General features: G+C 57.4%; 1 protein-coding gene across 4 annotated transcripts in view; it reads right to left on the bottom strand.

The window, feature by feature from the left end:
* ZFPM1 (zinc finger protein, FOG family member 1) overlaps nucleotides 1-20,235 on the bottom strand; it is a 74,349-nt gene that overhangs the window by 31,506 nt on the left and 22,608 nt on the right. For all 4 annotated transcript variants that reach the window (XM_081118914.1, XM_081118916.1, XM_081118917.1 and 1 more), the window contains exons 2-3: nucleotides 12,728-12,856; nucleotides 10,067-10,192 (exon numbers count right to left, since the gene is read on the bottom strand). In XM_081118914.1, the coding sequence (XP_080975040.1) occupies nucleotides 10,067-10,192; nucleotides 12,728-12,856 (255 nt within the window). The remainder of the gene's footprint in view (nucleotides 1-10,066; nucleotides 10,193-12,727; nucleotides 12,857-20,235) is intronic.

Here is a 20,235-nt window from a genome sequence, read left to right as displayed (position 1 = left end):
GACTGCCCCATGTCAGCCAGATCTGCTGTTCCTGCCCATGGCCTTCAGTGCTGGGCATGTCTGACCCAATGTGTGTGTGTGCAGAAATGCACACACTGGCCAAGCAGTGGGGACATCTGTGCAGAATTTGCTTTTCTTAGAATCATTTCTCCCTCTTCTTGTAGAAATTCTGCAGGCCAGCAATAAATAAATAAATAAATAAATAAATAAATAAATAAATAAAATAAAATAAGATAAAATAAACGGCTCGCTATCTTCAACATGACGTGATGACTATCCTCACCACCCTATGCCTGCCACGCTGAGATTATTTTTCTGGGATAAATTCCTAGAAGCTGATCTGCTGAGTCAAGGCAAGAACATCACAGTACCGTGCACAATCCAGCCTGGGCACCTGGGGGTGTATTTTTTGGGGAAGAGGGGTAGGTGTCCAGAGCCCACTGCAACCAGTCGCTCCAGGCAGCAGAGGGAGTCTTGGTGACAGACAGGAACACTGAGGCTCAGGGAAGCTGAAGGAACAGCCCAGGAGGCCAAGGGGCACAGGGACGGCCCAGATGGGTACCTGGGGCCAAAGCCCTTTCAAGGGCCCACTGCTGAGGGTGCTCTGGGGTCCTGTGAGGGATGGGGCTGAGGATGGGTGGGACACAGGAGTCTGTCTGGAGGGGTAAAGGAGGGTTCTGGCGGGGAGGGGGGAGGGGCCAAGGCAGGCAGGGCCCCCTCCCCACTATGACACATAATAAGTCCCCGAGATAGCATCGTGCCTCATTTCAGGCCCTGCTCGGCCCTTTCGGGCAGGATATGACCAGCCCTCAAGCCGATGGCGGCCCCTTTGTCCCATCTCCGGGGATCGATCTTATCGGCTACGTCCACCGCTGCCGTAATGGAAAAACGCAGTGAGGAAATCAAAAGTTACATACAGAGATAGAAGAATAATAAATAAATAAATAAGGAGCCCAGCTCGTCTGGCAGGGGGAGGGGCTCTCTGAGAACAAAGTGTTAAATCACATGGGGGGAGGGCAAGTGGGCAGGCTGGCAGGCCTGTGGGGTCAGTGGTGGCCTGGTTCCCATCCCGGGTCAGAGAGAAACACTGCAGCTTGTCCAGCCTCAGTTTCCTTATCTGTCAAGTGTGTATGATCAAATAGCCCACTTTGGAGCTGAGGGAGATCCCATGACAAATGGTGCCTGGCACAAGGGCAGTGCTGTGTATGACTGACAGCAGGCTGCCTCTGTCTCTCTCTTGGGCAATGAGAGCCAGCTGGTATAGAGGAGGGAACTGCCTGACAGTGACCCTGACATACCCCAGTTGAGGCTGCATGTCTCTAGGGACAGCCCAATACCATGCCCTGGGGACCAGAGCCCCAGGGACTGCACAGCCCTGGGCATGCTTGGAGAGGGCCACCACATTGCACACGCTGCCTTCCTGCTGCCCTGCCCTGCCCAGGCCTGTCCCAGCCCTCCTGTCACCTCCAGACATCCTGAAATCCTGTCCCCATCCCACAGAGGAGCAGCTTGAGTAGGGACCCAAGACCCCCAGCGACAGAGTTGACAGTTGGAAGCCAGGTCTGCCTTGGTACCAGTGTGGGAGCCGTGCCAGCAAGGGGAAATTGGACAGTAACAGTACTGGTGACAGGGACCTTGTTAGTGACAGAGTACCAATATGAGTACCAGTGTTAGTGACAGCAACAGTGCTAGCAACAGCAGCAGTGACAGTGACAGCACTAGTCCCAAAAACAGTGACAGAGCTAGGAAGAGTGAGAGCATGGAGTGCTGGTGCCAGGAGGAGGGGCTGTGCCAACACTAGCATGGGCACTGACAAAGGAATAGTGGTAGCCGTGGCAGTAATGGCCAGCCCTGCCGACCCTTGGGGTCCTCTGTGTGCATCTGGAGCCATTTTACCATGAGGCTCAGAAAAGAGAGCAGATGCACCCCAGACAACATAGCCAGGCTGTGGTGGTTCTGATTTTAGGCCCAGGAGGAGGGCAGGGAAGGAAACTTCTGGTAGCCAAGGCACCAGGGGCCCCCCAGGTGGGGGCAGGCGGACCAACTGATGCTTGGGAGGGGCAGGCCAGGCAAAGGCTGATGCTTAGACTCGCAGCAGAACCCAGCTGGGTGGGCTGGCCGAGGCAGGAAGCCGGCGGGAGGGCGGAGGAGGAAGCCGGGCTTGATTAACACCCGCGGCCGAGATAGGCTGCCCTGGCCACAGATAGGCGCTCCCGGAAGGCCGGTGAGGTCAGCGGGCAGCATGGGCGGGCAGGCAGCCAGGCCCGGGCCCCCCAGACGCCAGGACAGCCAAAGACCTGGGCCCCAGCCACGGTCCTTGCCGGGCCCCCTGACTGCTCACTCCCTCTCCATCCACACAGTGTCTGCACCCTCTGAGGAGAGGCCCTGGGAGCCCCTGAGAACCACTTGGGGCTGGGCCAGGACACGGTAGGCTAGGGCCACTCTCTGGGAGGGGGACTCCGGGCTCAGCTCTCTCAGTTGCCCAGTGGTGGTGCTGGGGCAGCCGACCAACCTCTCTGGGCCTCAGTTTCCAAATCTGTAAATGGGGAGTCTGGCATCTGACACCAAGTTTCAGTCTCAGCTTTTTCACACGTCTTCCATGCTTACCCTGAACCCCTACAGTCCATTCCCCACATGGCAACCAGCCCAGTCATCAGCCCTCACCTCCTTCTGCTCTTTCCTTGTCTCCCCTGCAGGTGCACCTGCATGCAGGGTCTCTGCACACCCTGCTCTGTGGGCCGGTTTACCCAGGATCCACAGCTCTCTGTGCAAACCCTTGAGGGTGAGGGGCAGCTCTGCCCTGGCCCCCTAACCACCCCTCTATTGCTGTCCGTGTTCCCTGCTTAGCCTATGCCCCTGAATGACTGCTCTCTCTGTGCTACTGCCTGAGGCTCTGAGAGGGCTGTGGTTGGTCTGTTTTGCTCATACTATACCCCCAATGTCTACAACAGGGGTCGACACACAGTAGGCACTCAATAAATAAAAGTGCATGTGAGTGAGCAAATGGGGATAAGCTCCTATGGAGTCGTTGGATGGGAGTTGGATGGGAGTCTTGCCAAAGAGCTGCCCTGACAGCCTGCTTCTCCCACAGGTTCTGACCACCCCTCCAACCTCTAACCCCAAGGCCCAGGCATCTTTGTTGGGGGCAGAGGGTGGAGTCAGAACCAGGCCAAGGAGCAGCTGCCATGGCAGGGCTGATGTGGGTGCCAGGTGGTCAGCTCCTCCGGTGAGGAACTGGTGAACACAGTGAGGGGGCTACCCAGGGCCCAGGAGGTGAGCAGCCTGGCCATGGGGGAAGCCATAGCCAGCTCTGTGCCTCAGTTTTCCTACTAGAGAGGGAGTGGGGGGGGTCTTATTGCAGAAGCCCCTCTGCACAAGGCTTTCTGAGATGCTGTGCATGGCCTGGTGGCCCAGGCCCCTGGGGCAGTGTAGGAGGCAGCATCCATATGGGCCTTGCCAGCCACAAAAGAGAGGCCATGGGCTCCTAGCCCCACCTCAGCCCTGTCCCAGGTGTTCCGCCCACAGGGCCTTGCTCAGAGAGATGGGCAGTTCTGAGCTTTGGTGGTGGATACAGGCTAAGGGTTCAGGCCCTAACCCGGCCTGGGGACCGATGCCCTGGGGAGGGATCATGAAGAGAGCTTGGGGACCTGGGGTGGTGGGCAGTCCATTGGTCAGCCAGTCACCTTCAGCCTGTGCTGGCCAAAACCTATGACCTCTGAACTCCGTTTCCAAGACAACCATTACAATGGGGCCCCATGCTCTGAGCCCACCTCCTCACCCTGCACTCACTCCAGACCCAGCCAAGTACACTGCTGCCTTAGGGCTCTTGCCTGCACTGTGCTCTCTGCCTGGCTCCCCTTACTTTTCTGGTCTTTGCTCAAACATGGGCTCAGCGAGGCCTACTCTGGCCACCCAATTTAGAATTGGCCCCCCTTCTTTCTTTTATTCCAGAGCCTCACCCCCTGAAACACATGACAATTTTACTTCCTTATTAGTCTCTGTCTCCCTAACTAGAACATGTGCTCCCTGAGTGCCTGGACTCTGCTGGCACCCACCAAGCAGGAGCTTAATACACAAGTGTTTGTTGAGTGAACAAACTACCACCTTCCCTTCCCTTGCCCACTCCTGGGTTGTAGGTCCCATGCTCCTCTGGTTCTATGGACTGTGTCACCCCCACAACACACCTCCATGAGGGAGGGACCGAGCCTGTCTTTTCTGGCACCTGTAGCGTGCCTGGCCCCCAGTAGGTGCTTAGGAAACACCTGGAAGAAAGGATGGCTGATTGCAGGGACACACAGACCCCTGCTCAGGATTTTGCTGTTCTCCTGAGTCTCAATTTGCTCAGCTATGAAGTGGGGAGGTCAGGACGGTGAAGGGAACATGTCCCTCTGGGGCACCTGGTATGAACCCCCTTCCCTGGGACACCCAGAAAGAGGTGGTTCCTGACCCAGACACTGGTCAGATCTGGTCCCTGGAGCTGACTCCTGGTTGACCCCTGACATCAGCCATCGTCCCCCTCCAGTGGCCCTCCCCTATCTGTTAATCTAAGACAAATAGGCCTATCAGGCTGCAATGCCAGGCCCGGTGATAAAGCAAAATAGCTGAAATGATTTTTCCCACCCACACATGCCGAGCTGGCGGGAGGTGACTTGTGGCCGGGCAGTATCGGCCCATCTCCTGGGCTGTCCATCAGGACAGGCCGTCCTGCCTCAGCCGCCTGCCCGCCCACTGCCCGATAACAAACCTTGAGGTTTGCATAGAAACTCCAGGCAGCAAGATTAGTCAGCCGAGCAAGGCCCAGATAGCCAGCCCTACGCCCTCGCTCACCCTCCAGGGCGAGGATTCCCAGCTTCCAGCAGGCGCCATTAGGCCCTGGGGATGGGGGAACCAGGCTCCAATCTCCAAGCAGGAAATGGCTGACAGATGTCTCCTCTAGCCCCTCACAGCAGCTGCTTCACTCCCAACCTATTCTCAGTATGGCAGCTGACCAAATGCCCCACTTAAAACCCTTCAGCCCTCCCACTTTATAGCCAAGAAAATAGAGGCATCTCCCCACAGTCCATGGCATTGAGCCCAAACCCTGACCCATGCATGCCCCATCCTACCTTTCCCCACCCCCACTCCAGCCTCTAATGCCTGAGCCACACCCCACTTCAAACCTCAGGACCTTTGTGCACGCTAGCTCCTTGCTTGAACACTTTCGCCTGCTCCACACCAATTTGTCCTTCAGGCCTCGGCTTGGGGTTGGGGGTTAGGGGTATGGTGCTGACCTGGCTCCAACCACCTGACCAGCAGTGCTGTGGGAACATGGCCAGCCTACCCATCAGCCCCTACAGTGCTGGGGATGGAGCTTGGGACAAAGACGGTGACACTGATGTTTGGGCCATTGAATTTATTTCGTAAACAGTGGTCACCAGGAAAGAATTCCAGGCCTGAGACATTTATGGGTGAAGGAGACCCTGCTCCTGGGGCCCTGATCACACAGCCAGGCCACAGGCCTGGGTATCCACTACCCTGACCACTAAATGTGACCCTGGCTACCCCCTTCCTTCCTCGGCCTGTGAAGCTCAGGCCGCCCTCATGGCCACTTGATGTCCCCAGGGCTGGTGAGGAGCCCAGTAGGCCTCCTGGGTTCCCCTCCTGCTCCGCAGTGAGTACGGCACCCACGGTGAACAGCCCTGCGCTCAGCATCCAGGGCATCTGGACCACATTGCTGCCTCCAAACAGGCAGACAGAGTGCCAGACAGACTGTGCTCTTTGGAGTCCACTCTGTGCTGGGCACAGAGGGTGGGGCGGGGAGGGGAGGGAGGTAGGTCAGAGGAATGAAGCCTCTTCTAGCCACCCTCAGGGGGCAAGTCACCCTTCCTCTGCTGGCCAAGGGGCTACTCAGTGGGAAGAGACCCTAGAGGGCTTCCAAGGGGAGGGGACCCCATACACGATGCCCCCCTGGGGGCCCAAACCTGGGCCCAGCCCCACACACTGTGGCCGCTCCCTTCGTCTTCTCATGACCCACCAGGCAGGCCGAGGCCATGCCGACTGCCACTGGACAGAAGCTTGGACAGAATCATGAGGTAGGTGACAGGCCTAGGACCCCCACACAGTCAGATGGGACTCTCAGGGCTCTCAGTCCATATGGGGGCTGCTTGTCTGTCTGACCTGCTTCTTCTGGATGTTAAGTGGAGAGATGGAGGGGAACGAGGGTGGTGGGAGGTGTGGGGACAGAGGACTGGAGTGGGGATGGGACATGGGGTGGGTGGAGCCAACCCCTGAGGAGTAGAGAGCTCTGGGCTAGCAGGGTAAAGGCAATGGCAGCCGCCCTCCCAGACAGGCTTTGGGGATTATAGATTATAGCTTGCAGCCATTTGCATATCATAATTTTAAACAGTCAGCCCCTCCAGCAAACAAGGTCATTTCAAAGATAAAACTACTGAGCTCTCCTTCTTCCTGCTGCCTGCCCCCTTTCCCTTTGAGCTGGGCTGAAGGCTTGGGCTGGGCCAGCTCAGGCCCAATGTCCCCTTTCCCAGCCCTGCGGGTGGCCTTACCCACTGAGAGCTGTGACTCTCTCCCCATAGGCCAGAGGCTGGAGTGGGTCCCCTGATCTGTACTTGCCCACTTTCTCTTGGCAGAGCCAGATCCCCCTCTGCTCAGATCCCACCCCCACCTCCTCTCCCTTGGGACCAGACGCTACCCAACTGATCCCTCCCTGGTTCTTCCTCCTGTCCTTGGGCCCTAGGGCCTCCTTGCTGGGCTTTGATCCCACCTCTGGGCCTTTGCATGGGCTGTGCCCTCTACCTGGCACCCTCCCCCTCTCACATGCTCTCAGACCTTCCTGCTGTCGGCCCTCCAGGGTCACACACTCCCTAGGACCCCTCATTTCCCACCCACAGTTCAAGCTGGTGTTGCTTGAGCTCCAGGAGGTGAACATCCCAGGCATAGTTAGCGTTCCTCAGTGAACCTCTGCCCTAGCTCTCACCCACCTCTGGTGGTTCAGAGGAGAAGGTGACATCTCAGAGGCCACACGGCGGTGTCATTGCAGAGCTGGGCCTCTAACCCAGCCTGGACCCTGGGCTCTGACAGACAGGAGATCTGGCTCTGGTGCAGAGAGGGGCATCTTGGGTGAGGGGTGGGTAATGGCATCTGTGGGGCTGAGATGAACACCACCCACAAGGGAGCTGAAGGTGCTTCTCCCTGCTCCATGGATGCACAGCTTGGCTGGCCCCAAGCGTGGAACTCTCGCTGTGCCATACCATGGCTTCTGCTTTAGAACCTGACTACACCCCCAATTCCAGAGTAACGCAGGCTGCCAGAGCAAGATGGCAGCCCTGAAGGTAAAGCCGAGGTGGGGTGCTCACTCTGCACCAGGCACGGCTCTCTCCTCACAGTTCCTTGAGGGGCCGGCACTCTCCTTAGCTCTACTGAACACATAAGAAAACTGAGGCCAAGAGACGACAAGCAACCTGTCTAGTCACTCAACAAAGTTTGGACCCAGGCTGGGCAGGCTGAGTTGGGGTCTGTGCTCCTGCTCTCAGGACAGTTCGAGGGTCCCACTTGAAGCAGTAACACCTGAGAACCAAGCCACCAGCAGCTGACACAGCTCATAACTTTAGAAAATGAAAACAAATACCCTGAACACCTCCCCAGTCTTATTTTGGAGCTCTGGAGTCATCAGGTATCAGCCAGTGGTAGGAGGAAGATAGGGTAAGGCACTAATGGGGCCTGGAGATGATGGGATGGGAAAGAGTGGCGACGGTCACATGCAGGCCCCAGGACCTGCACTCTAGTGCTTACAAAGCCCTTGCACGTCCAGGACCTCACTTGTATTTGTAGTGTTTATGAAGGGCCTCTTGGGAGAAGAGGGGCAGGGAGGCCTCTCCTCTGCCCAGTGCCATGTGGGTGCCACCTGGGGGTTCTTTTGGCTGCCTGCTTGGGGCCCTGACCACTGGAGGCAGGGCTACTGCGCTGCAGCCACCGTGCAGCTGCAGAGAGGGGCACTGAGGCCTGGCCTCTCCCCTGGGCTGCTGTCACCTGGATCCCGACCAGCAGATGGCAGCCAGAAAGGAGAGGAAGGGCAGCCAGTATGGGCTGTGGCATGTATGTGGAGCCCTGGGCTCTGTGTGGTGACCAGCTCCCACACTCATTCAGGCCAGATGGGAAACTGAGGCTTGCGCCCAGTCCCTCGCCCAAAGCCAGACAGCGTAGGGTGCACTGTGGTCCAAGCTGCCACCCCCATCCCAGAGAGGACAGGTAGGTGGTGCCCCCAAGCTTGCCTCATGAGCTGCTGGTGAGGGTAGGGGCTGCGTTTTCCCTCACACGTGAAGTCTGGGGACTAGCTGCAGGTCAAGGATCAAAGGACAGGGGGAGAGAGAGAGAGAGAGAGAGACAGAGAGAGACGCTCACACATGACAGGCAGAGGGGGCTCAGAGGGACAGGGAACAAGAGAGAGGGCCTTCAACTTACAAAGAGCACCAGGACTTGCAGATGAAGGTGGCCAGGTACTGGCTGCACCCCTATCCCCTAGACGGTCACTGCTGGGCAGTGCCCTCGGGGACACCAACCCAGCTGGGCCCCGACGAAGCCCTGCCGCACCATTGCTGGCACGGGTGGCCCCTGAAAGATAAGAGCCCACTGGGCCTCTCTGGCTTCCCTGGCTGGGTGATAAGTGTGGCCTGCTTGGGGTCTGATAGGGGGTAGCCACCGCGGCGGTTGGCCAGCGGCCACTTATCGGCCCATCGCTGCCCACTTCATATCTGTGGGAGCTGATAGGGAGCCCCCTGGCCCCCAGGGATGCAAATAGCACAGGAAGCTCCTGGGTGTACCCCGGCCCTGGCCTGGGATCAGGTTCTGATCTCTAGGGGCTTCTGTTTGTCCTATGTGAAATGGGGGTGATGGTATTGACACTGTGGGGTGGACATGCACCACCTGGGTGACAACTCAGGCTGGCGCTCCCATAGCCGGTTTGGGAGCCAGGTGGTGGGTTCAAACCTGGTTCTGCCACTTCCCAGCTAGTGACCCTAGACAAGCCCCTTGGTCACTCTGTGCCCCTCTGCCCTGACAAAGCCTTCTGTGACCCCCAGCAAGGTGAGGCCCTCACCATGTACCTTTTTCCTGCTGGTCATGAACCTCATGTGTATTACTACGCCTGTATGTGTGCACACTCCCTGAAGACTGTGCTCACAGGTGTCTGGTACATTGCAGGTGTTCAATAAATGCTAGTTGCATCCACACATGTGCCTGGCATGAGTACACAGTCTCCCTTCCATCCTTACAGTCACCAAGGACCACACCCTGCCTCCTCCTTCCCAGCTCCCACATAACAGCCTTCCATGGCAAGCTGTACCTGCGCCTGGAGATGCAGCCCTGCCAAGTCCTCCCACACGCCACCCCGCGTCCCTGAATTGAAGAGCCATAGAGATAACTGACATTCTAACTTCTCTTCGCAAATGTGTGGAGTTGGGCGGGGCAGAAAGAACACATTTGGTGGGACTTCCAAGGTCAGAATTCCAGCTGCAAATTGGAATTCTGTGTGACCGGATGCCCAGAACCACTCTCAGAGACACTCCCTATGGTCCAGGACCAGGCAGTTTGCAGCTACCTCCTGTCTCCCAGGTGCCTGTAGCCACCCCAGGGGCAGGATGGGGGCGGGCTACCCTGCACAGGCCTGAGCACCTGTACAGCTCTAAAACTCCAGCCCAGGTGGGAAGGCCCTTTGCATGTACCACCTACCTCCCTCTTTGCCCTGGCTGTTTCAGCTTCCTGGGACACCTGCTCCTCTTTCCAAGCCAGACCAGATTCTGCTTCCTGGGAACCCTCAGGACACTTTGGTTTGCCACACCAGGCCTGGGATTCAGCTCTGAGCATGGCACGGCTCAGTGCTTGCCTCCAGCGATACCACTGGCCCCATAGGCAGGCTGGACTTTGGAACAGGCACAGGCCTGGGCCCAGTGGGTTGCCACCAACCTCTCCAGCCAGCAGGGCAGGCCTGTTCCACCTGAGCTATCAGAGCGGTCAGCTCCCAGAAGGCTGGGCCCGGGGCAATGCTGCTGGACATTACCACAGGCATGGTTACCTGGCCCACTCCAGGAGCTGCTGGTCTCCTCCTCCAGACTCGTCTCTGGCTCCTGCGCCTCCGTCTCCTTGGGGTCTCCAGGGGAAGTGGGGTGCGGTGTCGGTGGTGGGGGCAGGGGATTAGCTTCTGCAGGGAGGAAAACACCATCAGGCCCTGCCAAGTTCTGGGCACCAAGTTGCCTGACCTCTTGCCCACCCTGTGGCCAGGAAGGACACCAAGGCCCAGGTTGGTGAACATGTGCCTAAGGTCACCCACCCCTAGACTTGCTCTAATTGGGGAGGATCAGACATATCAATTTTCCCCTTGGCCTTTAAAACCCCTCATCCCCCTCATTAATTGTAGCAATAATAATTGCTATTCCAGCTGCTGTTAATAATTAGAGTGCAGGATGCCCTACCAGGCACGCCCAGGCCAGGGGCATACATGTGGGCTCCGCCTTCCCGGTCTCCTCCTCGGGCAGCTGGGGGCCTCTCCAGCAGGCCCTGCACCCAATTCCAGCCCAAAGGGCATATTTGCCTTCCCTGCTGGCCTGATAACTACCTCAGCCCCCAATCGATGAGCTCCCATAAAAGCCCCCCCTTGGTGACGTCACGCGCCTGGCAGATTATTAATACCCAAGATAAGGGCCATGATTAACATCAAATAAATCAATCACACAGTATAAAAGTCCTATTATTTTTGGCTATAAATCAACATGGCTGGCATTTGAGCTCCAGCCACTGAGAGGGAGCCGCGCTGGGCCCGCCCGAGAGGCATATATTGCTCCTGCCGCCTTATCTCGCCCATCACCAAGTTATCACCATGGCCTGTGCCAGGTGCAACCCCGGCTGTTTTTTCCAGCTCCTTCCCCACCCCGCCCCCGTGCAGCCCCAGCTCCCGGATCAGATAAGGGGCCCAGCACCCTAGGAAAGCCACTGGGTCAAAGTCCACAAGTAACGAGCCACTTGCCCTTTGGCAGATCAAGGCCCCTGCGAGGCCTCCCATGCACAGCATCTAATAGTAATGTGATGGTGACAAGGGGCCCCTCACACACTCCCTCGGCCCCAAAGGCCATCCTGAGGGGATCATGCCCAGCTACAGATTCGGAAACTGAGGCTCAGGAAGGACAGGAATATGAGCTGGAGACCAGCTGGGGGGAAGGCTGGTGCTCCACTAAGCAATGTGAGGTGGTGGTGATGATGATGATGATGATGATGATGATGATGATGATGACGGCAGAGATAACAATCATGAACCACAGCTGGCCAGGCCCCTGATCCCTTCACAAGGCCCCATAGTCTCCGGTGAGCTGAGGGTGATGCGAGGCCCAGCCCTGGGTTCCAGTCCCACTGGCCCAGGCTCCTCGCACTGTCATAGCCCCGGTGACTCCAATGGGCCTGCTGCCGGGGAAAGGGACACAGGAACCAGCAGGTCTCAGAGGAGGCTTGTTGGGCTCCTGGACCTGTGGTCATCGCAGGGGGACCCTGATACTCTGGGACTGGGAAATGCTGGGGATGGGGGGATCCACAGTGAGAAGGAACCTCCCTGCCAGAGACCGAGGTCTGTTTGGAACATTTGCCCACCCCTGTCCCTCCTTGGCTTCTAGCCGCCGCCTCCTCCCCTGCAGAGCTCTCCTGCCGTCTACTCTCCAATCTACCAAGGCCTTTGCGCTGCAGGAGCCGCTGCCTGGTATACCCTTCCCTGTGCACCCACAGCATGAGCGGCTCTACCCATCCTCTGGGTCTCTGTTCAGTGTCCTTCCCCCCCACCTCTCCTTCACTCCAGTCATGCCCACCCACTTACCACCCTCCCAAATGCTCCAGTTTGTGGCTGTTTCCCCCATCAGACTAGGCCTGGGAGTACCTCAGCCTGGGTGTGCATCTGTAGTATGTCACGGAAATGGGAGCACAATCACCACCCACGGTCACGGTGGAGGATCCAGGGAGGCAGGAGAGCGGGGCTCACAGCAGATGGCCCAGGCAGAGCCCAGCCCCTCATCCTCCCACTACCAGCCCTCCAGCCTGTTTCTTCTTCTAGAAAACAGGTGAGAGTGCTGACCTCCCCCAATGCTTCTGCCTCAGTGAAGCCCCTCCTACTAGGGGTCTCTGGGGTACAACTAGCCTAAGAGGCTGCCCCAGCTTTGAGGCCCCTCCAGGACCTGTCCTGAGCAGGCCTCCTGGTGTCAGGTTAATTCACTCCTGGGTGGAGGGCTGCCTCTCCTTCCAAGACTTGTTCTCAGCTTGAGAAATGAGTCCCACCCTCCACTGGGGAAACTGCCACCAGGAGGTCCCAAGAAAAGATTCCAGGTGCCTGGGGTGGGGTGAGGAGCAGGTGGGGAGATGGGAACCAAGGTGAATTCAGACTTGGGGTTCAGATCCTTGCTCAGGTACTTAGGCTATGTGACTCTGGGCAAGTCATTAACCTCTCTTGGCTGCATTCTCTCATCTATAAAATGGGGTTACCCCCAGTCCCCTCCAGCCCCTGGGATCAGGCCCCTGGCTGGGAGCCACCTGGGTGTCTCCTGGCCCTATAAGGCACACAGATACACCAAACTCAATGCTACTTCACAGATGTAGAAACCCAGAAGGATTGGCTCCCATGAAGTCACAGGTGAGAATGTGAAAGGTGTGGGGTGGCTCAGAGTGCCAGACCCCAGCCTGCTACACCCATTGCCCGACTCACCTGGACTGGAAGGGCTCAGGGGCTTGGGTTCTCCCTTGGCCTCGGGCTTGGGCGCTGCTGCCTCTGGCTCTGGGAGGCCAATGTCTGCGGCCTGGGGCTCTTCTCCAGCCTCCATGTCTCCGAGGGAACCTGCAGACACAGCCCAAGGGGAATCATGAGATGCTGTCCCATCATGGTGTACCCTGGCGACTCTATGGGGTCAGAGGCCACGAGGGGGAAGCCATCAGTGTGGGCGCTCCCTCAGGGTCCCCAAGACTTGATGTGTGAACCTTACCCCATATCAGGCCAACCCCTGCAACAATTCCAACACCTAGGGGGTCACTGGCCTTCCCGTTCCACCTCGCCTACCCTACAACCTCTGCTGGCCGCATGAATGCTCTTGCCAGGATGATGGTCTCAGACTCTCCCCTCTGCTCCAAACCATGGTAACAGCTATGGGGACTCTTGTGGTTCAGGGAGCCCCTGGAGGTTACATGACCACTATGGCCTTCCCTCCCCACAGGTACGCACTTTAGGGATTTGCAGAACTCCAATGTGCACTCACAGCCCCTGCGGGTAAACATCTCCTGTACCTTACATAGCCGTTCCCTTCGCCCCGGACCCCTCCTCCGGGAAACAGCCCACACTCAGGTTCCAAGGTCTGGGAGCTTCTTGAGGGTGGGCCCAGGGCCCAGCACTCAGGAGGACTCAGAAAAGCTGATTACAGGAATAAATAGCTGATGGGGCACAGGTGAGCACACAGGTATCTCCACTCAACCTCTGAGGGCTAGAGTGCCACAGGCCTAAGCTAAGGTCCCCTAACTCTAATCCCCACCCTCCCCAGAGGCTCTTACAGGGGGACCTCACGGAGCCCACCTTACAGGTGAGAAGACAGATGGGAGCCCAGGTGACCTGACCCCAGCCCAGCCCTGGGAGGGTGTCAAAGCTGGACAAGCTAGTGCCCCTGAGTGCAGGTCAGGTTGGCGACCTCTGCTCCGTCAGACAGATGGTGCCCATGCAGTGGGCAGAGAGACACTGAACAGGTGCCCCTCATTCTGCTCACCAAATCACCTAAGCCCCTTCTATCCCTGTTTCAGCCTGGGCCCCAGGTACAGCAGGTCCTTGAATAACATCGTTTACTTACAGCATTGATGAGATGCTGTAGGAGACTAACTCAGGTTTGTATCAATTAGCCTAGGGCAAAGTTGGTTTGTCACATGTCAAATAACTTAGAGTCACAGAACCTATAAATGACATTAAGTGAGGACTTACTGTACCTCCCCAAGCTCTTCCTCTGCGGCCACCTGCCCTGCCCCCTCCCACCCGTCAGCAGGTGTGTGTGGGGGAGGGTCCCGACTCTCTAACCCCAGCTGCGGAATGAGGCAGGGGAGGGGGGCTTCTGGGCGCAGGCCACCGAGCCTGAAGCACTCAGGCCCTCTTGTTGCTAAGGAAAACGAGCAGAAAGAAAAGTCTAGAAGCAACAGCAACTTGCTTGGGATTCACACCTCAGTGGCTGGTGGTTCCTGACCTTTTATATGTCATGACCCCTCTGGGAATCCGATGACATCTAGTGCTCTCCCCCCAGAAAAACAGAGAGGGACCAAAATGTGTCCAGTTTCAGGGGCTTCTCACCGAATCACTAGCGTCCTCCTTCCTGTACCCTTACTCCCCAGCTTGGCCAGGGTTTTCCAGGGGCTGAACGAAGTTGGGGGGTTAGCTGATGGAGGGAGGCGGGGCCTGCCCATCAAGTAACAACTGTGCAAACAGCCAGCGTCCAATGGGCCACCGAAGCTGGCTGATGGCAGCAGGGCAGGGAAACCCACAAGGCTATGATAGCATGTGGTGGCCGAGTTCCCAGGCTTACTTTCAAAACCTAGCAACTGACATGGAGCAGGGAGGTGCAAAGCTGGTTTTCTCTTTGCGTTTCAGGGTACCTCTCTGACCACAGGTAGGTGATGGCTCGCTGCAGCTGTGAAAACTGAGTTGTGTCTGGTGGCGCAGACGCCTTTCCTAACTTTCGCGGACATGAGGGCAGGCACTGTTCTAGAAAGCAGAGGTGCCAGGACCTCTGGACTCTGCAGGGACTTCCAAGGCGGCAGGGGAGATAAACAATAGACAGGCCCCAAACCGAAACAACAGAAAATTATACATGTGCTCTGAGGGAGGAGGCAAATGAGAAAGACAGAGAAAAAAAAAGAGAAAAAAAAAGACAGAGATGCTACCAGCAATTCTCAGGGGAAGATGTTGATATGAGGCTGACGGCTGAAAAGCGGGCAGAGGAAGCGGCTTGTGCAAAGGCCCGGAATCCGGACAGACCCCGATATGGAATAGGAAGGAGGGGCGGGGAGTCAAGGCTGAGAGAAGAGTAGGGCGGACCTAGAGGCAGGGGCAGGGGGTGGGTAAGGGGAGATGGATCCTAACCCTGGGGACCACACAGGGTCCACGAAGGGGCAGGGTCATTTTTCAGCTGTAGCCCACTGGACTTAGCTCCTGCAGAGCCCCAGCCTCCCTAGGACACCTCAGAGCTATAATTACTCAGACCACACAGAACCAGCCCCAGGCTAAGCCTCTGTGCTCTCCTCAATGCGCCCACACAAGCAGGCTCTGTTGGGCTGGGCACACCCCAGACCGGTCAGACTCGTGCCCCTGGGACAGGTGGGAGGCCTGACCCGCAGTAACCTCCCTTGGCACGCATCTTGGTAGAAAGCACTGGATGCAGTGGAGGCCAGCCTCTGACCCCCTCTCCCATGGCGTCAGCCCTGAGTGGGTACTGCCCGTCACTGTGGCCAGCACAATCCTGAGGTCAGCCCATTTGCTGGTCCCTTTCTAGAAGCCCTGGTGCCTTTTGTGGCTCATTCAGAGCGGGAGGGGTTGCCCAGGAGCTGCGGCCCCTCCTGCTGAATGGGCCATGAGATTTCAAGGCCTCAGCTGCCTGCTCTGGAGAATGGGTATGAAGCCACCTGCTTTCAGGGAATGCAGGGACCAGAGCATTGGGGTGGGGCTGACACTCCTCTCCTCATAGCTGCCAGGCCCTGTGGGATGGCAGCTCCTACTCTCGGTGCCTTACCCAAGTGGGCCTCAGCCACCCAGGGAGGCCCTGAGCTCCTGCTGGGTCCATTTATGGGAAGACAAAGGCGTCGGCTCTACACAAAGGCGTGACAATGAGCGTGGAGAAAGAGGCTGCCTGCCGAGGCAATTTATTCTAATGCCGCTAATTCGGTTCCAGCACAATTAAAACAGCTCTGATAATGCAGGAGTCGATGGCCAACCAGCAAATCGCTACAAGCCCACAACCAGGATGCAGCACCGCCCAGCGCCTGCCTCAGCACGCACAGACAGCATGCCACATTGTCCCCGCTTAAGCCCCTGTAACACCCCTGGTTCCACCTGGGGCTCGGGTAGGAAGGTTTCTCAGCTGGCCAGGGAGATGGGTGAGATGCTATGCTTCCCTGGGTGCCCTGTGCTAGGACAGAGCCTGCCTGTCCCTGTGGGACCCTCTGCTCAGAGACCCTAACAGCTCAGCCAGGCAGGAGGTGTCCTTGCTGTGTGACCTCAGACAAGGAACTCTACCTTTCTGTGCTCAGTAACCACACAGCTCCTACCTTACAGGATGAAATGTGGTAACACCTGTATCTGACCTTAGCTCAGGGCTGGCACACAGTACATATGGCCCACAACTGCCATCACCATTAGCGACTACCACCCACCACCCAGCAGGGCCTGGGAAATGGTGGGGGATGCACTATGACTAAGCACTACCTTGTGCTCAGCATTTTATACATGTCCTCTGTACTCCCTGCCCCCCTGTAGCCAGGGGTGTAGAGGTGGTGGGGAAGGTGTAAAAAGGGGGGTACACTCCCCCCCACAGGGAGGAGTGGTGGGAGAGGACAACAGGAGGGTGATGGGGTTATGTGGAGGGGGAGGCAGACCCTGATGATAGTCATGATGGGCAAATGCACCTCCCAGCACCTCCCAAGACAGAAGCCTGGGTCATGCCCACTTTGCAGATGAATAAACTGAGGCCCAGCAAGGTGAACTGACCTGCTCATGGGCCTGGGTGAGAAAGCAGTGGTGGGAGGTAGGTGGGGCAGGAGCCTCCTCCAATAAGTCACCCTTCCATACACAGGCTCAGACCATGGCCCTTCTCTGTGCCGGGTGTGGCCTCACACCTCTCCTCAACCTGCAAATGACCTGGAGTGAGGGCGAGGCTGACCCCATTGCCTGGTGGGGTCCAGAGGCCGATGCCCAAGGATGAGCACCTGTCTTGGGGTTACCCATGGGTGATGACAGTGGTCACCACCAGCCAGGGCAGCACTGGGCATGGCCCCCGCTGCCCGGAGCCCCTCGGTTATCATGGTGAGCAGGCGCCACATGCACCGATCCGTCTCCTGCTCATTAAGCCGGACGCCGAAATGGAAATGAAAACATAATAGCTATTTGATTAGGGGTGAGATATTTTGCATATTGGCTCAGCACTGATAGTGGAATTTCATCAACTCCCTTTTTTCATGCTTTAAAACTGAATTACGGAGACAGACTCTGTGCAGTGGGATGATCCCAACTCTTTCCAATTCCTGGAGCAGCAATGATTAACGACCCCCTCTTGGCTTTGATGGCAAGGCAGCTGGGGGGTCCTTTAGAATAACTGCCTTGAAGAAAGCAAGAGCTGATAGCCGAGGAGGGGACAAAATACCCCTGGACTTCAGTTCCCGGCCCCAGGTGGACTGGGGTGCAGATGGAGGTGGCTTGAAACACTGGATGAAGCTCCCCCTGACCCCTGCAGACTGTACCTGTGTCCAATGGGGGCAACTCTGACCACCCCTGCTAGGCCATTGGAAATGTGTAAGAACCAAGGCAATGTCCCAGCGAGCTCCCACCTGGATTGGGGCTTGACCACGGGTGCGGGTCTTTCCCTTATGCCTGCCCATCGCATGGGTCATTCATGCCTCTCTGGGAATGTCGTCTATAGTCCCAACTTACATGGGGAAAACAGATGTGCAGACACCTGCCTAGGCTCCCTTTCTGTGTTAGGGCAGGATTTTGGATGCTGGGCCACTGGTCTGGGGGTCAGGTGGACACTGGTGGGTTATGTGCCCTGCTCCTCCCATACCAATATCCTGGCCTGCCCGGGGAGGTACAGAGCTGGGAGAGGGACACCAGGCAGATCCTGGGGTGCAGTGAACCTGGGATTGGATGGCTCATTTTTTTTTTTTAGATCCTTACCTGAGGATATTCTTTCCATTGCTTTTCAGAGAGAGTGGAAGGAAGAGAGAGAGAGAGAGAGAGAGAGAGAGATGGGAGAGAAACACATCGATTGGTTGCCTCCTGCATGAACTGCAACCAGGGCTGGGGATCGAGCCTGCAACCGAGGTACATGCCCTTGGCTGAAATCGAACCCAGGACCCTTCAGTCTGCAGGGTGACGCTCTAACCACTGAGACAAACTGTCTAGGGCTGATGGCTCCTTTTCAATCATTATTCTTTCATTCACTCACCAATTCACTAGCTCAGTTCTTCACTTATTCATTCACTCATGAAAACTTTCCTGAGTCCACTGAGTGCTAGACCTCCATAGGCGTTGGAGACCCTGCAGCAACTAAGATGTACCCCCAAGGAAAAAACATGAAAAATGCAAATACAGCCAAGAAGAAGTGGAGGTGCCTGTCAGGGAAGGCTTCTTGGAGGAGGCAACAAATGAATGGAGACCTGGAAGGGGACAAAAGGAGGTTGCCTGCAAATGGGGCCAGGGAAAAGCATTCCGGGCAGAAGGAACAGCAGGACATCGAGGCTGGTGACCTTGTGCAGGCCATGCCCCCCTGAGTCTGGTTTCGTCACCGAAAGCCTGGGATGATAGCAGCCTCCTGCCATGGGCTGGGGTCAGGGTTCAGGCAAGATGGTGCCGGTGGGTGCTGAGCACAGACTTGTGGTTATTATTACAACTGTTATTATTTCAACTCTCCATGGAAGTGCCACCTGGCCCTCTAGAGGTAAGGATGGAGGTGACAGGGCTGGGGGTGCTAAGGGGCTGGGGCCTGGGGAGGGCAGTGCAGACAGAAGAGAAAGACCTCTCCCCAGACTGGCAGAAGGCCTGGCCTCCTGTCTTGCTGGCCCTGGACAGCCAGTGGGCAGGTGGGGACTCAGTGCTGCCAGGAGAGAGACCCTGGCCTCTGGGTGGCACAGTGGCCAGATAAGGCCCTGATAAAAGAGAGAAAATAGCAACAGATTCAGACTTTCCCACGGCTGGGCAGCGGGCAGCTTGGGCCATGTTGGGGCAGAGAGGTGGTGGGGACAGCCCTGCTCTCCCTGAGGGAGTCATGCTTTAGGGAGCCAGCAGACAGAGCTGGGTCTGAATGAAGCCTGACCTTTCGGCAGGAGCAGCGTGACCTCTGGTGAAGCTACCTCTCACCTGGGTACTGGAGAACATGACTGGACACCCTTAAACCCCTTCCCAGATAGGTCTTTAATCCAGCCAGTGTTTGACAGACAGGGAAACCAGGGCACAGAGCACAGGGGCAGCTGGCTGCTCTGGCCCAGCACCTGCCTGTTAGCTGCACCCTGCGGCCTCCACTCACTGTCCAAGCCCCTTCTGAACAAGTGCCTCATACTTTATGCACAATTCTGACAAGGAGCTGAGCTGCTTTCCAGGCCCAGGTGAACAGAGAGAAGCAGGTTAGAAGAGGGAAGTGCTGGGTAGGGACAAGGCAGGGTCAGGGCCAAGCCTGGGGAAGCAGGAGGGAGTCCAGCATGTGGGGCTCCGGTGAAGGCAGAGCCGTGAGCGGAGAGGCCCCAGACAGGCTGGGGACTGGTGAGGTCAGCTTGTGCTACCCATGGGGACAGAGGCATGCCCAGTAGGGCTTCTGATTAAAAAAAAGGAGGGGGGGCTGGGGAAGGTGGACGAGCATAGGGGGCAGGTTCTAGGCCCCCAGTGGAAGGTACACGGCTGGGAAAAAAGCTCACTGAATCAGAACTTCAACAGCTTCTCTAACATGAATTGTTGCCTCTTCTGGATCATTGCCTCACAGGAGATCACAGCAGCAGGGGGGTGGGGGCTCCCTTGAGGGGTTCAGGAACCTATAGGAGGCGGCTGGAGCTCTGGGAGGCCTCCAGGACACCCAGGCAGGCCCTGGCACTGACAGCTCCTCTCGGCGGGTCCTCTCATGCCTACTTCCCACCAGGACCCGTGAGGATGTCACATGGAGCCTGGTAATCTCAATGGGTCCATCTCCAGCCCCCCACCCCCCTAAATGTGGCCTGAAGCTGCCTGCTTCTCTCCATGCCACCGCCAGTGTGGGGTCTAGTCCTTTAGCAGGTGCCCCTCCTGCGCCCTAGCTCTTCCCTGCTCTACCCTCACTCCCAGGATGGCAACCAAACCCCTCCCACTGCCCTGGCCCTCGAGCCACAGCGCCTCAGCCCATGCTGTCCCTCTGCCAGGACACTCTCTTGCCTCGTCTCTGTCAGGTTAAGGCCTTCTCACCCCTCAGCAAACTCTTCCTCCCACAGTCTGGGTGTCCCTGGAGCCTCACATTTATT

This window comes from Miniopterus schreibersii (assembly GCF_964146895.1).
Source record: "Miniopterus schreibersii genome assembly, chromosome: 18".
Lineage (NCBI taxonomy): Eukaryota > Metazoa > Chordata > Mammalia > Chiroptera > Miniopteridae > Miniopterus > Miniopterus schreibersii.
The sequence above is the reverse complement of the archived record's forward strand: the minus strand, read 5'-3'. Positions and strand labels throughout refer to the sequence as shown.